The 17,107-nt window shown below is 58.7% G+C and overlaps 1 protein-coding gene across 1 annotated transcript; it reads left to right on the top strand.

Annotated features, from left to right (window-relative positions):
• The first annotated feature begins 705 nt into the window (after positions 1-705).
• Positions 706-15,018, top strand: SIPA1 (signal-induced proliferation-associated 1). Its single transcript, XM_017537442.2, has 16 exons — positions 706-798; positions 3,441-4,220; positions 4,863-4,990; positions 5,076-5,252; positions 7,601-7,775; positions 9,107-9,210; positions 9,468-9,625; positions 9,703-10,312; positions 10,613-10,887; positions 13,361-13,579; positions 13,660-13,771; positions 13,856-13,964; positions 14,049-14,150; positions 14,236-14,290; positions 14,465-14,543; positions 14,634-15,018. Exons 2-16 carry the CDS (start codon positions 3,542-3,544, stop codon positions 14,778-14,780), a joined length of 3,129 nt encoding a protein of 1,042 aa, XP_017392931.1. The 5' UTR covers positions 706-798; positions 3,441-3,541; the 3' UTR covers positions 14,781-15,018.
• Positions 15,019-17,107: the final 2,089 nt, after the last annotated feature.

The following is a 17,107-nucleotide window of genomic DNA, read 5'->3' as shown; positions in this document are numbered from 1 at the left end:
TTTTGTGCTTCGGAGACATCAGAATTAATAACACTATTTTTGATTTTGGTTGGCAGTTTCTTTTTCTACCTGGGAATGGGTACAGGATAGAACAGGCGGCCAAGCTGGGGTGGATAAACACACAGAGGGGTGAAGGATGTGGGGCTGAAGTATGATAGAGATCAAGGGCAGACCAAGGCGGGGTCCAGGTAGAGCCGAGTCCTCTTCCCCTCAGGTCTGCTCCCTTTTCAAGCCTTTATCTGAAGGCTTGAAAGGTTATTGTCTGCTATTTTCCACCCCCATATGGTCAAAGACCCAGGTCTGGTGGCTCTTACATTTAACCAGGCTTGTCCTTGGCCAAAGCCTTTCCCTGACCTCAGTTGCTCCAAGGCGTAGAGATGACACCTGTCTAAGGTGTTTTCAGAATAAATGAGAGCGTGCTAGTGGAGCAGTTGCCCAGGGCCCAGTGCTTTGGAAGTGCTCTAAATAGTGGCCGTCTCTGGGCACCTGCTCTATGCTGTCCGGGAGCTGGACGCTTGGTGGCCGGCGCCAGCCCTGCCGGTTGGTTTGGAAGGCAAGTACAGTTTTCTCAGCCGAGGAAAGAAGTAGTCAGTACGGTGTGGGGCTGACCACTGCCAGGCCTGGAGTCCCCGCCCGCTGCGCTTCCCGCCGCAGACAGCTCCCGGCTGGCCCCGCCCCTTGGCGGCCCCGCCCCCCCCACGGCCCCACCTCCAGGCGGAGCCGGCGCAGGGAGCGGTAGCGGGAGAGCGGCAGCGGGACCCCAGCGCGGGCGGCGGCGGCTGGGCGGGAGCCCCCGAGGTACTGGCGGGAGCTGGGGACGGGAGGCACTGCTGTCGGGCCAGACAGGGAGAGATGGCCTAGCGGTGGGCCCGGGTGATGTGTGTGGGAGGGGGATCCTCGCCACGTTGGTTGCCGGCACCCTCCCAACTTCCCTACGGGCTCCAACTCAATGTGTTCAGTTCCCTGGCTCTGAGAAGCCGTTCCTACTCACTGCGTGACGGCTTAGTCTGTCCAGCAAGCCGGTGAGTGGAGGCTGCGACTCGTGACTCCTCGTGGCGGCACTGTGACCCCCTCCCCCTCGACAATGCAAGTGTGTGCGGGGCTCCCCCTTATTCTGGGGCTCCTCTTCTCCTTAGGCAGCCTCCACCCCAGTCCCTGGCCTGGCCTGGTAGGAAACATCTGTCGCGCCCCCGGGCAGCAGAAATGGGGTCATGACCTCCAGATGTGCTGGGAAGTGGCCAACTCCTCCTCCTGGGGCAGGCAGGCCTTCCGGATCTGTGGGGGCGGGGCCGGCCCTTTCCCCCAACCCCTAGTGACACAGGCCCGGAGGAATGTCCTGGCCTCAATGGACCCTGTGTGAAGCTTCAGGGTGGGGGGCAGAGCCCAAGAACACCCCTCAAGGCAGTGCCAGACTTGGCACTGGGCCACACAGCAAGAGGCAGCCCATAGACTGGGTGCACACATGCACATAGCTCACTTCCAAGCATGCAGAGCTCAGCCCGCACGAAGTGGGGCTTGCACAGATCCCCTCCCTCGTGTGCTCCTACACCTCACACACCATAGCTCAGGCCTGAGCCTGCATGTGCCCAGAGGCTGGCTCCTGGAGCCAGGGTTCACACCTGCCACACACGCATAGTAACACACACCTCGCTCTTCTCAGTCTCCCAGCAAACTTTGGAGGGGACAGAAATAGTTAACCCTGGTTGTCTTTTTTTTTTTTTTGAGACAGGGTCTCGCTCTGAACCCAGGCTGGGGTTCAGTGGTGTGATCTCGGCTCACTGCAACCTCCGCCTCCTAGGTTTAACCGATTCTCCTGCCTCGGCCTCCTGAGTAGCTGGGACTACAGGCATGTACCACCACGCCCAGCTAATTTTTGTGTTTTTAGAGAGACAGGGTTTCACCATGTTGGCCAGGCTGGTCTCCAACTCCTGACCTCAGGTGATCCCCCACCTCAGCCTCCCAAAGTGCTGGGATAACAGGCGTGAGCCATTGCACCCGGCCAGTTAACCTCATTTTAGAGATGAGAAAACAGAGGCTCAGGTCAGCATGGGAGTTTATTCAGGAGAAATCAAGGTAGCAGGCAACTGGGCTGGGGAGCCGACCCTTGCTTGGTTCTGGAGGCCTCAGGCGAGGAGTGTATGGAGTTCCTCCTCCACCTGCTCTGGCCCAGCCCTGCATGATGTCACTGGATGCTGCATGAAGATGCACCATTAGATGCCTGTACCCCCAGTGGAGGGTCCCCAGCTCCCTGCCCTCACTGCCTACTCCATCCAGGGCTGGCCTGGGCGTCACTTCCCTCAAGTTCTCACACCACCTTTTGCACCTGCCTCTGGCGTCACATTTCCGCACTTAGCAGGTCCCCGGGGCTTTGGGTGTCTCAATCTTGCATCCTGTGAGATCTTGAACCTCAGCCCAACACCCACCCCCCAACACCTACGCACACAGACAGCAGTGGGCAGGTGCAGCTCTGGTTAGGCCCTGGAGATGGACAGGCCCAGGCTCGAACCTTAGCTCTGACATGTATTGCTTCAGGCAAGAGTGTCTTCTCTGGACCTCATTTGACCATCTGTCACATGGGGTTGAAACCTCCCTGTCTGCATCAGTGAGATCAGGTAGGCAGAGGTTCCTATGGGTCCCAGTTCCAGCAGAGGAGCCCTGTCATTGTGACTCCTTTTGCCCCCAGGCCTGGGCACAACTGCCTGCAAGAAGGTGAGCTGGTCTGTCCTTTAGGCCTGGGTGACTTGGTCCCATGACAGCTGGTGTGACCCCGGTATCTTCCTCAGGATGTGGGGGCCCGGCAGAGGGCTGGGCTCAGAGTTGGGGCTACTTCCTGTGCTGAAGGAAGTCCTTTTGCCATTCCTGCTTCCCTGCTGATGCCCCCTGGGAACCCATGTGTCCTTGTGGTATTGAGGCCTTGAGGGCCAGGGCACTGAGAGATCAGACCTCTCTGGGTGATCCGCTCTCCAGGGACCCTGAAGGAAGTGGGAGGGGCAGAGAGGAAGGTCTCTGGGGACAGGACGTCCTCCCTTTGTTAAGTGGGCAGGACCCAGACACCAGTGGCCTCTGAATTTCCCGTCCCAGCTGATACAAGTCGTCTGTCCAGTTGGGCTAGGTCCTGATGGGACCCTTACTCTGGTCCCAGGCCAAAGCCAAGGTGTGTGGGCGGGAAATGGGGGACCCTGGCAGTCCCAGGGCTGCTTAGGCTCCAGGACCCTCAGGGCCAAGACCCAACAGCGTAGCCTCTAGCCCTGCCCAGCTAAGCCGGGGAGGGGGCTGGAAACCTCAGCCCCAGGCAGACAAGGAAGTGGCCTGGAAAGCGGAAGCAGCTTTGATGGTCTCGGAGGGGGCCGGAAGCCAACACGGGTGGTAGAGGACCAGGCTGGGGGCCTGGGTTCCTGTTTTCTCCCCCGGCCCCTCTGAACAGCCCCCTCCTCCTTCAGGGCAGGAACTGTTGCCGCAACCTCGGCCTGCCGGCTGGGCACCACCAAACACCCGTGCCTGCCAATGCGGCCCAGCCCCCGAAGAGTCAGGCCCACAAAGCATGCCCATGTGGGCCGGCGGTGTGGGGAGCCCTCGGCGGGGAATGGCCCCTGCGTCCACGGATGACCTCTTTGCACGCAAGCTGCGCCAGCCAGCACGGCCCCCGCTGACACCTCACACCTTTGAGCAGAGGCCAGTCCGGGGCCCCCTCCTGCGCAGCGGCAGCGATGCAGGCGAGGCCAAGTCCCCCATGCCTGCCAGCCCCCGTGCCCGTGCTCACAGCCACGAAGAGGCCAGCCGCCCTGCTGCCACTTCAACCCGGCTCTTCACAGACCCGCTGGCACTGCTGGGGCTGCCAGCAGAGGAACCAGAGCCTGCCTTCCCGCCAGTGCTTGAGCCTCGATGGTTTGCCCACTATGACGTGCAAAGCCTGCTCTTTGATTGGGCTCCGAGGTCTCAGGTAATGGGGAGCCCCTCGGAGGCCAGCTCTGGGACCCTGGCTTCAGCTGAGGACCAGGCTGCCAGCTCGGACCTGCTGCTCGGGGCACCTGGCTTTGTGTGTGAGCTCGGGGGTGAGGGTGAGCTAGGCCTGGGTGGACCAGCATCCCCACCTGTGCCCCCTGCACTGCCCAATGCGGCTGTCTCCATCCTGGAGGAGCCACAGAACCGAACTTCAGCCTACAGCCTGGAGCACGCAGACCTGGGTGCTGGCTACTACCGCAAGTACTTCTATGGCAAAGGTGAGAAAATGCAGTTCCAGGGAGGGGAGAAGGGGGGCTGAAGAAGAGATCCCTGTCACCTGTAGCGCACACAGTAGGGCTCATGAACTGTCCATCTCCTGTAAAGTCCCTGGCCCTAGGAGGGCTCAAGAGCCGAGCTGGGTCATCCTGGACCCACTTTCAACCACCTTCTTAAGGCCAACCCCTGGTCCCTCACCCCCAGCCAGGGCTGGTCCCTCTGCCTCCATCTGGTTCATCCTCCATCTAGTTGAACCTGCCGGGCTGCAGAGAGATTTCCTATGGGCATTTCTGTGGGGTGAAAACTCAGGCCTCAAAGCCCTGCATCCGTGAACCTTGTTCTCACCAGAGCTGCGGAGAGGGCTCCAGGACGCGGAAGGGAGAATGGGGGCGTGGTGGGCGGGCCCAAGGCAGGATTTAGGCCTAGGAGCTGGCCGCGTGGGTCTAGGCCTGGGTCTGGGTTCGCCTTTGGGTCAGGGTTGAGATCTAGGTGTTGAGCTCGGGGCTACAGAGGGGCGGGGCTTAGTCTAGGGTCAGCATTTGGTGGTGCGATGGAGCCTAGGGCGGGGCTTAGCGTTGCGCCTGGTTGAGAGGGAGCGGGGCTGCTAGGGGGCGGGACCAATCGTTCCCGGTGCGGTCCCGTAGAACACCAGAACTTCTTCGGGATGGACGAGTCGCTGGGCCCGGTGGCAGTGAGCCTGCGGCGGGAGGAAAAGGAGGGTAGCGGAGGGGGCACCCTGCACAGCTACCGCGTCATCGTGCGGACCACGCAGGTGGGCCAGGATCACGGGATGAGGACGCGGGTTGCCTGCCCAACACCCTGTATGCATTCTGAGTGCCCTTACACCCCTTCCTCAGCTCCGGACCCTCCGTGGCACCATCTCGGAGGACGCGCTGCCTCCGGGGCCCCCACGGGGTCTGTCCCCGAGGAAACTTCTGGAGCACGTGGCGCCGCGGTTGAGCCCCAGCTGCCTGCGCCTGGGCTCAGCTTCACCCAAGGTACCACGGACGCTGCTTACGCTGGATGAGCAAGTGGTGAGTGGCTGGCTGCGGAGCCCCTAGCCTTACAGCTGGCCCTAGTCTGAACCCAGCCTGCCCAGCTCCGAACCCCCTAGCCCTGACACTGATCCTGGGCTGGGTGGTGACCCCAGGAGAGCTGACTTTTTAGAGAGAAGGCATCAGAGGTCATCTGGAGCCTTGCTTCTCAAAGTGAGCTCTGCAGACCAGCAGCATCCACATCATCTAGAAATGCAGATTCTGGGGCCCCACCCCAGACCATCTGAATCAGAGTCTGCATTAATTTATTTATATTGAGATGGAGTCTTGCTTGCTCTGTTGCCCAGGCTGGAGTGCAATGGTGCAATCTCAGCTCACTACAACCTCCGCCTCCTGGGTTCAAGTGATTCTGCTGCCTCACCTTCCTGAGTAGCTGGGACTACAGGTGCACACCACCATGTCTGGCTAATTTTTGTATTTATAGTAGAGACAGGGTTTCACCATGTTGGCCGGGCTGGTCTCAAACTCCTAACCTCAGGTGATCCCCCCACCTCGGTTTCCCAAAGTGCTGGGATAACAGGAGTGAGTCACTGTTATTCAGCCCAGAGTCTGCATTTTAAAAAGATCTTTACAGCTTTAGACGCCCTGGTCTGTGTCACCCCACTGGTCCTGCAGTTCCCCCACAGCCCGTGCTGGGTTTCCTCTCACATGTGGTGCTCACAGCTTCCAGGAGCGGTTCCTTCCATCCTCCACTCCCCCGCTGAAAGCTGCCCACTGGCTGAGTCTCCTCCTCTGTGTCATTCAGTCCATCAGTCATTCAACAAACAATTCTTACACCTTGGTGCCAGGCCCAAGACTGAATGCTGGGGACAGGTCTAGACTAGGTGCTTGCTTGAGTAGCTCCCAGCTGGGTGGGGGAAAGAGACCCACAGAGAATTGCAGAAATACAGGACCAGGATAACACTAAAAGGGGAATGTTGAGGGCTCCATGGGACTCAAGGGTAGTGCTGACAGCCCTTCCTTGGCCAGGGTTTTCCAGCATGGAGAACACAAAATGGCTGAAGCCTGGATAAGCAAGTGTTTTCGGTCCGAAGAAAGAATTTGTGGAAAGGCTTGGAGAATGAGAGAATGGCACATTAGGCAGTCAGTTCAGCATGGCTGGGGTTGGGATTGTGGGGAGGGTCTGGGGAGAAGCTTGGCATTTGTTCCTGTGGGCACTGGGGAGCCACAGAGGGATCCAGTGCCGATCTGAGAGGGGCAGCCCTCTGGCTGCAGCATGGGGACTAGACTGGATGGGGCTGGAGGCAGGCAGAAGGCTGTTGCACTTGCCCAGGCTAGACATAGTGGTAATGATAGTGGAGGTGAAGAGGAGGTGACAGTCCGGGAGGAAGTGGGTGGTCATGCAGCTGTCTGGAAGGTGTGACGCGCTAGGATGCTCCAGCTTCTTGACCCCTAGGAGTGGTGCTTTAAGGAGGAGGAGTAGGGTGGGGGAGTCACAGCAAGGTGAGACATCGGGCAGCTGGAGAAAAGGGCCTGGGGTTTGGTAGGCCGGTCTGAGTGGGAGGCAGAGATGGGGGTGTCATCCCTGCTACAGCCAGGGAAGGGGAGGAGCATAGGTGGAGAAGAGGCCCGGGCAGAGGAGGGAGGGGTTCCTGGGGCCTTAGGCAAGGTGAGTTTCCAGTTATCCCCAGTGCCAAGTATGGCCAAGAGGGTGTCAGGATGAGGACACGTCTGGGGGCCATATGGGGAGTGGGGGTGCAGGGGGTTTGGTGGAATGAAATTGAAGTGGGGACTGTGAGTGCAGACAAGTTTAGTTGTGGAAAAGGGATGTGACAGCTGGAGGGGAGCCTGTGCTGTTTGGAGGGGCTCAGAGCACCTTAAGCTGGGCACGGTTATCCAGTTATCTGCAGAGGGAAGAGCCAGGAGCAGAGGATAAAGAAACAGGAGCATGGGGGGCAGAGGTGGTGCCTAGCTCAAGGCCTGCAGGGGCTAGGGTGGGGTTGCCTTGGACTCGGGGGTGGAAAGGACAGTCCAGCCTTGAGATAAGGAGGATGGCAATGTGTATGTTTATCGGAAGGGTCCTTTCTGATTGCGGCCATTTCTTAAAGTGGCTTCAGCCTATGTTCCAGCCTGAATCACCTTCTCTACTGCCACATGGAAACCAGCCCCTCCCATCCCTTCCTGCCTGTGCCCTCCCAAGCACTAGGAGCACAACAGACTATACCCACCTGACAGGCAAGGACACAAGTGGCTCAGAGAGGGCTGGTGCTCAGGGCCACACATCAAGGCAGCGCAGCCCCCAGGGCAGCGTCGCATCTATTCCCTACGACCTGGTGGGGTGGGGCTGCAGGGGACTGAGGCCTATGCCTTCTGCCTCCCACCCCCAGCTCAGCTTCCAGCGCAAGGTGGGCATCCTCTACTGCCGGGCAGGCCAGGGCTCGGAGGAGGAGATGTACAACAACCAGGAGGCGGGACCGGCCTTCATGCAGTTCCTCACCTTGCTGGGCAACGTGGTGCGGCTCAAAGGCTTTGAGAGTTACCGGGCCCAGCTGGACACCAAAAGTGAGGCCCAGGGGTATGAGGGGTGGGAGCAGATCTGTGCTAAAGGGGTGAGCGTACAGTCCTGGGCTGGGGGCTGGAGAGTTCTTTGGGTGAGCTGAGAATCTTGAGTCAGGGCTGTGAGGGCCAAGCTATGGGCTGAGAGGAGGGGCTGGGACTGTCCCTCAAAGCCCAAGTACCCTACTGCGTGAGCTGGTGCTAAAGTGGTTTGGGGGTACTACCCCTCCACCAAACACATTCCAGCGGCTCAGTCTTATGGAAGAGAGGCGCCCCTGCCTCCCTGGTGGAAGGAGCCCCAGGGACCCTGGGAGGTGTACCAAGCACCCCCTGCCTGCCTTTCACTCTCCCAGCATGCCACACGTTTGGGCCTGGAGCAACGCCTGGTTCTCCTAGGACACCTGACCCTGGCCTCTCTCTAAGACTACTTCTCATTTCTGTCTTTATTCTCTTTCTTTCCTTTTTTTTTCTTTTTAGACGGAGTCTTGCTCTGTTGCCCAGGCTGGAGTGCAATGAGGCCATCTTGGCTCACTGCAACCTCTGCCTCCCAGGTTTGAGCGATTCTCCTGCCTCAGCCTTCCGAGTAGCAGGGATTACAGGCACGTGTCACCATGCCCGGCTTATTTTTGTATTTTTAGTAGAGACGGGGTTTCCTCATGTTGGCCAGGCTAGTCTTGAACTCCTGACCTCAGGTGATCCCCCTGCCTCGGCCTCCCAAAGTGCAGGGATTACAGGTGAGAGCCACTGCACCTGGCCAATTCTATTTCTTTTTTTTCTTTTTTTTTCATTCTGAGACCGAGTCTCACCCTGTTGCCCAGGCTGCTGGAGTGCTGGTGACATCTCGGCTCACTGCAACCTCTGCCTGCCAGGTTCAAGCGATTCTCCTGCCTCAGCTTCCTGAGTAGTTGGGATTATAGACGCTTGCTACTACGCCTGGCTAATTTTTTTGTATTTTTAGTAGAGACGGGGTTTCATCACATTAGTCAGGCTGGTCTCAAACTCCTGACCTCAGGTTATCCACCTGCCTTGGCCTCCCAAAGTGCTGGGATTACAGGCATGAGCCACTGCCCCCAGGCTGTCATCATTCTATTTCAACTCTCCCATCCTGACCCCCATTCACTCTGGCATGGGGCTGGAGCCTGTGGAGGGAAGGGAGGAGGGACACTCTGGGCTGAGGCACCTGAATCTCATGGCTGGGGCATTGGCCGGTGGCATGAGTGGTTGTCCACCTGCTGTTTGGGGCACAGAGGTTCCTGTGTGCAGACAGGGATGGCAGGTTCAAGAAACTCAGATTTCCCTTGTTTTCTCCCTCTGTGTCCCCAACTCCCTGGCCACAGTGGATTCCACAGGCACGCACTCTCTCTACACCACGTACCAGGACCACGAGATCATGTTCCACGTGTCCACAATGCTGCCTTACACCCCTAATAACCAGCAGCAGGTGTGAGAGGGACCGGCGTAGGGGAGGGGCTTCTGGGAACCGTGGAGGGCCCTGCATGGTCGGTGACATTGGAGCTTTGGCTGGACCTCTTTTGGCCCAACAACCCATCCCTCTGGTGGCCCCTTCCCAAAGACAAACACCCTAGGTCTTCAACAGGGGCAGTGGGGAGCCACTGGCTTCTCAGCTTTGTTCTGCCTGAATGAGGAGGGGTTTGGGGGACAGAAGGCCCTCACGACACCCTACTGCCCAACCCCCAGCTCCTGCGGAAGCGCCACATCGGCAACGACATTGTGACCATCGTGTTCCAGGAGCCTGGCAGCAAGCCTTTCTGCCCCACCACCATCCGCTCACACTTCCAACACGTGTTCCTAGTGGTGCGGGCACATGCACCCTGCACCCCCCACACCTCCTACAGGTGGGCACCTAGGTGGTCCCAGGTTTCCCGTGGACATGCTGTCCTGCTGCCCCTCACTACTGCCTCCTTCCCCACAGGGTGGCCGTGAGCCGCACCCAGGACACCCCGGCCTTTGGACCAGCTCTGCCTGCTGGTGGAGGCCCATTTGTGGCCAACGCCGACTTCCGGGCCTTCCTGCTGGCCAAGGCGCTGAATGGCGAACAGGCGGCCGGCCACGCGCGCCAGTTCCACGCCATGGCCACGCGCACCCGCCAGCAGTACCTGCAGGACCTGGCCACCAACGAGGTGACCACTACGTCGCTGGACTCGGCTTCACGCTTCGGCCTGCCCTCCCTGGGTGGGAGGCGCCGGGCGGTCCCTCGGGCCCCAGGCGCGGAGCTGCAGGCAGCGGGCTCACTGGTGTGGGGCGTGCGCGCGGCGCCCGGGGCGCGGGTCGCCGCCGGGGCTCAGGCGGGCGGCCCCGAAGGCGCCGAGGTGCCCTGCCTGCTGGGCATCTCGGCCGAGGCTCTGGTGCTGGTTGCGCCGCGCGACGGCCGCGTAGTGTTCAACTGCGCCTGTCGCGACGTGCTGGCCTGGACCTTCTCCGACCAGCAGCTGGACCTGTACCACGGCCGCGGGGAGGCGATCACACTGCGCTTCGACGGGTCCCCCGGCCAAGCAGTGGGCGAGGTGGTGGCGCGCCTGCAGGTGAGCCTGAGCGGGAGACTGCGGCCCCTGCGCGCGCCGGGGCAGAGCCTGCTTTGGATCCCCCTCCCGCCGCGGAAGGGAAAGTCCAGGAGGGCAGAGCCAGCCCCGGGGCTTGGCAGTGCCAGGGCTGGTGCCCTCGGGCAAGCGTCTTCTGGTTCTCATCCTTCGGGCAGGGCCATGCGCGGCCCTCAGAGGCTGTGGAACGCTGGGGGCGGCCGGGGACGCAGTCTAGGGGGCGGGCGCTGGGGCGGCCCCACCTCCAGGCAGCTCCGCCCACTCCCCCCCCCCACCCCACCGCAGCTGGTGAGCCGTGGCTGCGAGACCCGCGAGCTGGCGCTGCCCCGCGAAGGTCAAGGCCGCTTGGGCTTCGAGGTGGACTCCGAGGGCTTCGTCACGCATGTGGAGCGCTTCACGTTCGCGGAGACGGCGGGGCTGCGGCCCGGGGCGCGCCTGCTGCGGGTGTGCGGCCAGACGCTGCCCAGCCTCCGGCCAGAGGCCGCTGCCCAGCTACTGCGCTCGGCGCCCAAGGTCTGCGTCACCGTCCTGCCCCCCGACGAGAGCGGCCGGCCCCGCAGGTCAGGGTGCCGGGGACGCGGGAAGGTGGGAGGGCAGGCAGCTGGCCACCGCGCAGTTTGTGTGTCCCGCGTCGCCGTCATCAGTTTCAGGAACCCCATGTGGATGCCTTTCTTCTGCAAAGACTCTCTCGTCTCTTAGCCCGCCTGAACCTCTTTCTTTTCTTTCTTTTTTTTTTAAATTGAGACGAAGTTTTGTTCTTGTTGCCCAGGCTGGAGTGCAATGCGGTGATCTCGGCTCACTGCAATCTCTGCCTCCCCGATTTTCCTGCCTCAGCCTCCCCAGTAGCTGGGATTACAGGCACGCACCACCACTCCTGGCTAATTTTTTATATTTTTAGTAGAGAAAGGGTTTCACCACGTTGGCCAGGCTGATCTCAAATCCTAACTTCAGGTGATCCCAAAGTGCTGGGATTACAGGTGTGAGCCCTGCCTGAACCTCTTTCTTCATAGGTACAATGGGACTAGTTAAGGGCGTTGCTCCCACTGCTCATAAGATCAAATAGCAACCCCCACTAGCTTTTTTTTTTTAAGTGTTAACACCCACCCACCCCACCCACCTCTGCACCATACACATACACAGTATTTTTTTTTTTTTTTTTTTTTTGAGAGGGAGTCTCACTTTCATCCAGGCTGGAGTGGAGTGGTGTGATCGCGGCTCACTGCGACCTCCACCTCCCAGGTTCAAGCAATTCCCCTGCCTCAGCCTCCTGAGTAGCTGAGATTACAGGTGTGTGCCACCATGCCCAGCTAGTTTTTTGTATTTTTAGCAGAGACGGGGTTTCACCATGTTGGCCAGGCTGGTCTTGAACTCCTCACCTCAGGCGATCCAGCTGCCTTGGCCTCCCAAAGTGTTGGGATTACAAGCGTGAGCCACTGTGACCGGCCACATACACAGTATTGATAACTTACTGTGCTAAGCCAGGGGTAGGCAAACATTTTCTGTAAATGGCCATATAATAAATATTTTAGCCTTTCTGGACCATCTGGTCTCTGCCACAGCTATTTTGTTATAGGTAAATGAATAAATGTGCTTGTGTCCCACTAAAACTTTACAGACACTGAAATTTGGTTTTTTTTTTTTGTTTTTTTTTTGAGATGGAGTTTTGCTCTTGTTACCCAGGCTGGAGTGGGAGTGCAATGGCGCGATTTCGGCTCACCGCAACCTCCACATCCTGGGTTCAAGCAATTCTCGTACCTCAGCCTCCCGAGTAGCTGGGACTACAGGCATGCACCACCATGCCCAGCTAATTTTTTTGTATTTTTAATAGAGACGGGGTTTCACCATGTTGACCAGGATGGTCTCGATCTCTTGACCTCGTGATCCACCCGCCTCGGCCTCCCAAAGTGCTGGGATTATAGGCGTGAGCCACCGCGCCCGGCCTGAAATTTGGTTTTATATGATTTTCAATCATCATGAAATATTCTTTTTTTTCCCACTAGTTAAAAATGTAAAATCCAGGCCGGGTGCGGTGGCTCACGCCTGTAATCCCAACACTTTGGTAGGATGAGGTGGGTGGATCACGAGGTCAGGAGTTTGAGACCAGCCTGACAAAGATGGTGAAACCCTGTCTCTGCTAAAAATACAAAAATTAGCCGGGCATGGTGGCCCAGGCCTGTAATCCCAGTTACTCAGGAGGCTAAGACAGGAGAATTGCTAGAACCCGGGAGGCAGAGGTTGCAATGAGTGAGCTGAGATTGCGCCACTGCACTCCAGCCTGGGCAAGAGAGCAAGCTCTGTCTCAAAAAAAAAAAAAAAAAAAAAAGGAAAATCTGGGCCGGGTGCAGTGGCTCACGCCTGTAATCTCACCACTTTGGGAGGCCAAGGCAGGTGGATTATCTGAGGTCAGGAGTTTGAGACCAGCTTGGCCAACATGGTGAAACCCCATCTCTACTAAAAATACAAAAATCAGCTGGGCATGATGGTGGGCACCTGTAATCCCAGCTACTCGGGCGGCTAAGGCAGGAGAATTGCTTGAACCTGTGAGGCAAAGGAGATTGCAGTGAGCTGAAATTGCTCTGTTGCACTCCACCCTGGGCGACAAGAGTGAAACTCCATCTCAAAAAAAGAAAAGTAAAATCCACACTTAGCTTGAAGTACAGAAGATGACACATCTGCTTTAGAAAAGAAAAGGAAAAGGCACGGGCTGGATTTGGCTCCATACGGTAGTTTTGGGATTTAAGCAGTTTATGTATGCTATTTACATCCTCACAGCACACTGAGGTTTGTACTATTATCCCCATTTCACAGACAGAGAAATTGATGTTCAGAGTGATTTGCTTGGGATATACAAGGGCAGCACTAGAATTTGAAACATGATCTGGAAAAATGGCCAGTAACCAGGCATTTTTCACTGTTGTCAGAAGGCTGGGAAGCTCTCCTGCTCTTGGAAGTGAGCCTGGCAGGGGCTGGGGGTGGGGCTGGTGCTGCAGGATGCTGGGGAAGTCCTGCCTGACCCTGACCCTCCCCCCCCAGGAGTTTTTCGGAGCTGTACACGCTGTCTCTGCAGGAGCCCAGCCGGCGGGGGGCCCCAGAGCCTGTGCAGGATGAGGCCGAGGGGGTGACCCTGCTGCCCACCACAAGGCAGCTGCTGCACCTGTGCCTCCAAGATGGCAGCAGCCCTCCAGGGCCTGGGGATCTGGCGGAGGAGAGGACTGAGTTCCTGCACAGCCAGAACTCTCTGTCACCACGCAGGTGTATGCTCTTGGCCTTCCCTTTCCTCCAGGCCTCTGTGAAAGCGGCTTCCCGTTCTAAGCCACCCCCGCTCTCCCCAGCTCCCTGTCAGATGAGGCCCCAGTCCTGCCCAACACCACCCCGGACCTCCTCCTGGCCACCACGGCCAAGCCATCAGTACCCAGCACTGACAGTGAGACACCCCTGACCCAGGTGAGCAGAAACCAGGCTCTGGATCCCAATGGCATAGTGGTGACAGTGGGCGTCACTGAATCTATATCCACTTCCTTCGCACAGGATGGGCCAGGCAGTCCCAGTGGCTCTGAGGACAAGGGGAACCCGGCCCCAGAGCTGAGGGCCTCCTTTCTGCCACGTACCTTGTCTCTGCGGAACTCCATTAGCAGGAGTGAGTCTGGAGTCAGCAGGGCATGGGAGGAGGCAGGGGGTGCTCCCTGGCTCCCCCAGCTCAGCCTGCTCCTCCTGCCCACAGTCATGTCAGAGGCGGGCAGTGAGACCCTGGAGGACGAGTGGCAGTCCATCTCGGAGATCGCCTCCACTTGTAACACCATCCTGGAGTCGCTGTCCCGAGAGGGTGAGGCCACCAGGTGCTGCAGTAAGCCTGGGTGGTACTCTCTCCCCGTTTCTGACCTGCCCACCCAATCCCTCTGTCCCCACAGGACAGCCCATCCCAGAGAGCGGAGACCCTAAGGGAACTCCAAAGTCTGATTCTGAGTAAGCTCCTCAACCCCCAACAGCTGCTTTACCTGCCCATGTGACCCCCTTCATGCCTGTCCGCTGGGTGGAGCTCTGTCCCAGGCTCTGTGGCCTCGTTAGGTGGGGCTGGGAGTCATCCCGTGCGCTGCTCCCTGCCTTGGCCCTGCTGAGTCTTGACCCCCATGTCCTCAGGCCAGAGCCTGGGAGCCTCTCAGAGAAGGTCTCTCACTTGGAGTCCATGCTCAGGAAGCTGCAGGAGGACCTGCAGAAGGTGAGGGGTGGGCTGGGCTTGGAGGGTGTTACAGGGCTGTCCCCAGAAAGGGGCTGGCAGCTCTGACTCCTGTCTCCCCGGCCACCCCAGGAGAAGGCAGACAGGGCAGCCCTGGAGGAGGAGGTGCGGAGCCTGAGACACAGCAATCGGCGGCTGCAGGCGGAGTCTGAGAGCGCAGCCACGCGCCTGCTTCTGGCCTCCAAGCAGCTGGGCTCACCCACTGCCGACCTGGCTTGAGCCGTGGGGGCCGCTGCTGCCTGGCTGTGGACAAGCTTGGAACCACCTGGGCCCCTCAGCGCACCCGGGTCATACTGGGCCCTCCTCAGGAACTCTCTCTGCGCAGAGGCGCATCTTAGCACTGCCCCCCCTCCCTAGCCCCTTATTTGGTGGCAGAAGTGGCCCCCACCCCATCCCTGTTTGTAAATATTCTGTGGAGAAAAGAGGACTTTAGGGAGTAAAGAAGCCACTGTTGTCTGTGTCTGTGCATGTGTCCAAGACGGGGCAGGGCAAGGGATTCTGCCTCCAGAGGCCCCAGCCAGACTCCCCAGACAGTCAGCATAGGCCCGGGAACCCATCTCAGAGACAGGCTGGCACTCACTGAGGGGTCCCTTAGGCCCCAGCCGCACTCCCCAGATAGCACAGGCCCCGGGACCCTGGCTCAGAGACAGGCTGGCACTCACTGAGGGGTCCCTTAGGCCCCAGTCAGACCCCCCAGACAGGACAGGCCTGGGAACCCGGCTCAGAGACGGGCTGGCACTCACTGAGGGGGTCCCTTAGGCCAGGCCACCGCTTGACTTCTCTTCCATAACGTTTATTTGGTTCTGTAGGGAAGCAGATGGCCACACCCCATATCTACCCTGGCCATGCATCACCGGGCCCTGTGCCTCAGTGCAGGCCTCTCCTCTCTGAAGCCACTGAGCTCCCAGGCCTTGTCCTCTCTCCACCCACCTGGCCACTTCTCTCAGGGCCCAATTCCAGTTGCCTGAGGTGGTGTTTCCATGTCTTGTAGGAAATGGGCCTTGACCCACTTCTCTCCTCACCAGGCCATGGCCCTCTCTGTTCCTCACCAGGCCAGGCCTTTCCCATAAGTGGCATCATCAAGTCCAAACTTGGACTTTGTCTAAATCCTTTGTTTTCTGGACCTGAGGCCCAGACAGGGCAGACTTACCCAGCATCTCATGCCTATTCCGGTTCCTTCCCTGGGCTGGCTGAAGCTCCATGCTGAGACCTAGGCCCTGGGTCTGTTAACTTAGGTGCTGGCAGAATGAGCTAGGTGCTGAGAAACAGAGCATCTGGGGATCAGGACGGCTTCATGGAGGAGGTAATATGAGGCTGAGTTTTGAAGGTTGAATAGGAGTTTACCAGGCAGAGATGTCAAGGGTATCCTGATATGACCAGTCTGGCTGGGGCCTGTTGGACGAGAGCCAAGGCGCACACAGGAGTCCAGGGTCAAAGAAGCTGGACCAGAAAGGCTTGTGAAGGTACACTAGATATCCTGGATTAGCAGTTCCCAAGACTGCCACTGCTAGTTTTTCCTGGTTGTGGACTAGTGTGGAAGGTTCTGGTCACTGAGGGTGTGTCTGCAGAGAACTCGGATCTGGGCTGGGGAGGTGGCTCACACCTGTTATCGCAGCACTTTGGGAGGCTGAAGTGGCAGATCGCCTGAGGTCAGGAGTTCAAGACCAGCCTGACCAACATGGATAAACCCTGTCTCTACTAAAAATACAAAATTAGCTGGGCATGGTGGTGCATGCCTATAGTCCCAGCTACTCCGGAGGCTAAGGCAGCAGAATTGCTTGAACCCAGGAGGCGGTTGCAGTGAGCCGACAGAGACTGCACTATTGCACTCCAGCCTGGGCAACAAGAGCCTGAACTCCATAACAAAAAGAAAAGACAAGAAAACTCAGATCTGGTCATGTGGTTGATGTTTGAAGGGAGGTTGATGGGGTGAGATCTGGATGTCAGAGCTCTTCAGCTGCAGGAAGCAGTCCAGTGGGAGGTATAGTGGTGACTTAAACTTGGTGATGATAGCGGTGACAGTGGAGAGAAGTAGGCAAATTTTCCAGGACCTCGTGGAAAGACTGGATGCAAGTTACTAAAGGAAGAGGTGGCATCTACAGAAGTGGCCAGGTTTCTGGCTAGAGCCCCTGGAAGGTGGCAGGGCCAGGGCTGACACCCTGGAGGGAGAAGGAGAGGCAGGCTGGGGATGGCTGAGGTCATTTGGAACAGGGTGAGTTTGAAGGGCCCGAGAATGTCAGAGTAGAGATGTCCAGCGGCTGCTACGCAGGGGAGAGATCTTGGCTGGATGCGAGGACTCGGAGGTGGGGAAGGAGTGAGAGGAGGACCAGGAGGGTCTTCCGTGGGTCATAGGAGGTCACCGCGGGACCGAGAAAATCAAGATGAAGGAGGCATGGCCTGGGCTGCAGGGCCTGGGCTCCCTGGTTTCCCTCTGGGCCTCGGGTCGGGGCCTTCCAGTCGGTCAGTACCCTGCGCAGCGCAGCCGCCGGCTTCTTCAGGGTTAGGATCCTTCTCACCCCGCCCGCTCCCTCCCCGGCCCCGCCCGC

This window comes from Cebus imitator, unplaced genomic scaffold, assembly GCF_001604975.1.
Source record: "Cebus imitator isolate Cc_AM_T3 unplaced genomic scaffold, Cebus_imitator-1.0 Scaffold102, whole genome shotgun sequence".
NCBI lineage: Eukaryota > Metazoa > Chordata > Mammalia > Primates > Cebidae > Cebus > Cebus imitator.
This window is presented reverse-complemented; position numbering and strand designations above follow the sequence as displayed.

What these genes read in the sequence shown, in the direction of transcription:
- SIPA1 (XM_017537442.2), top strand. Translation starts at nt 3,542, where the DNA reads ATGCCCATGTGGGCCGGCGGTGTGGGGAGCCCTCGGCGGGGAATGGCC. An exon ending in TTACGCTGGATGAGCAAGTG is followed by an intron (nt 5,253 to 7,600) that starts GTGAGTGGCTGG and finishes TCCCACCCCCAG; the next exon opens with CTCAGCTTCCAGCGCAAGGT. An exon ending in ACTCCAAAGTCTGATTCTGA is followed by an intron (nt 14,291 to 14,464) that starts GTAAGCTCCTCA and finishes CCATGTCCTCAG; the next exon opens with GCCAGAGCCTGGGAGCCTCT.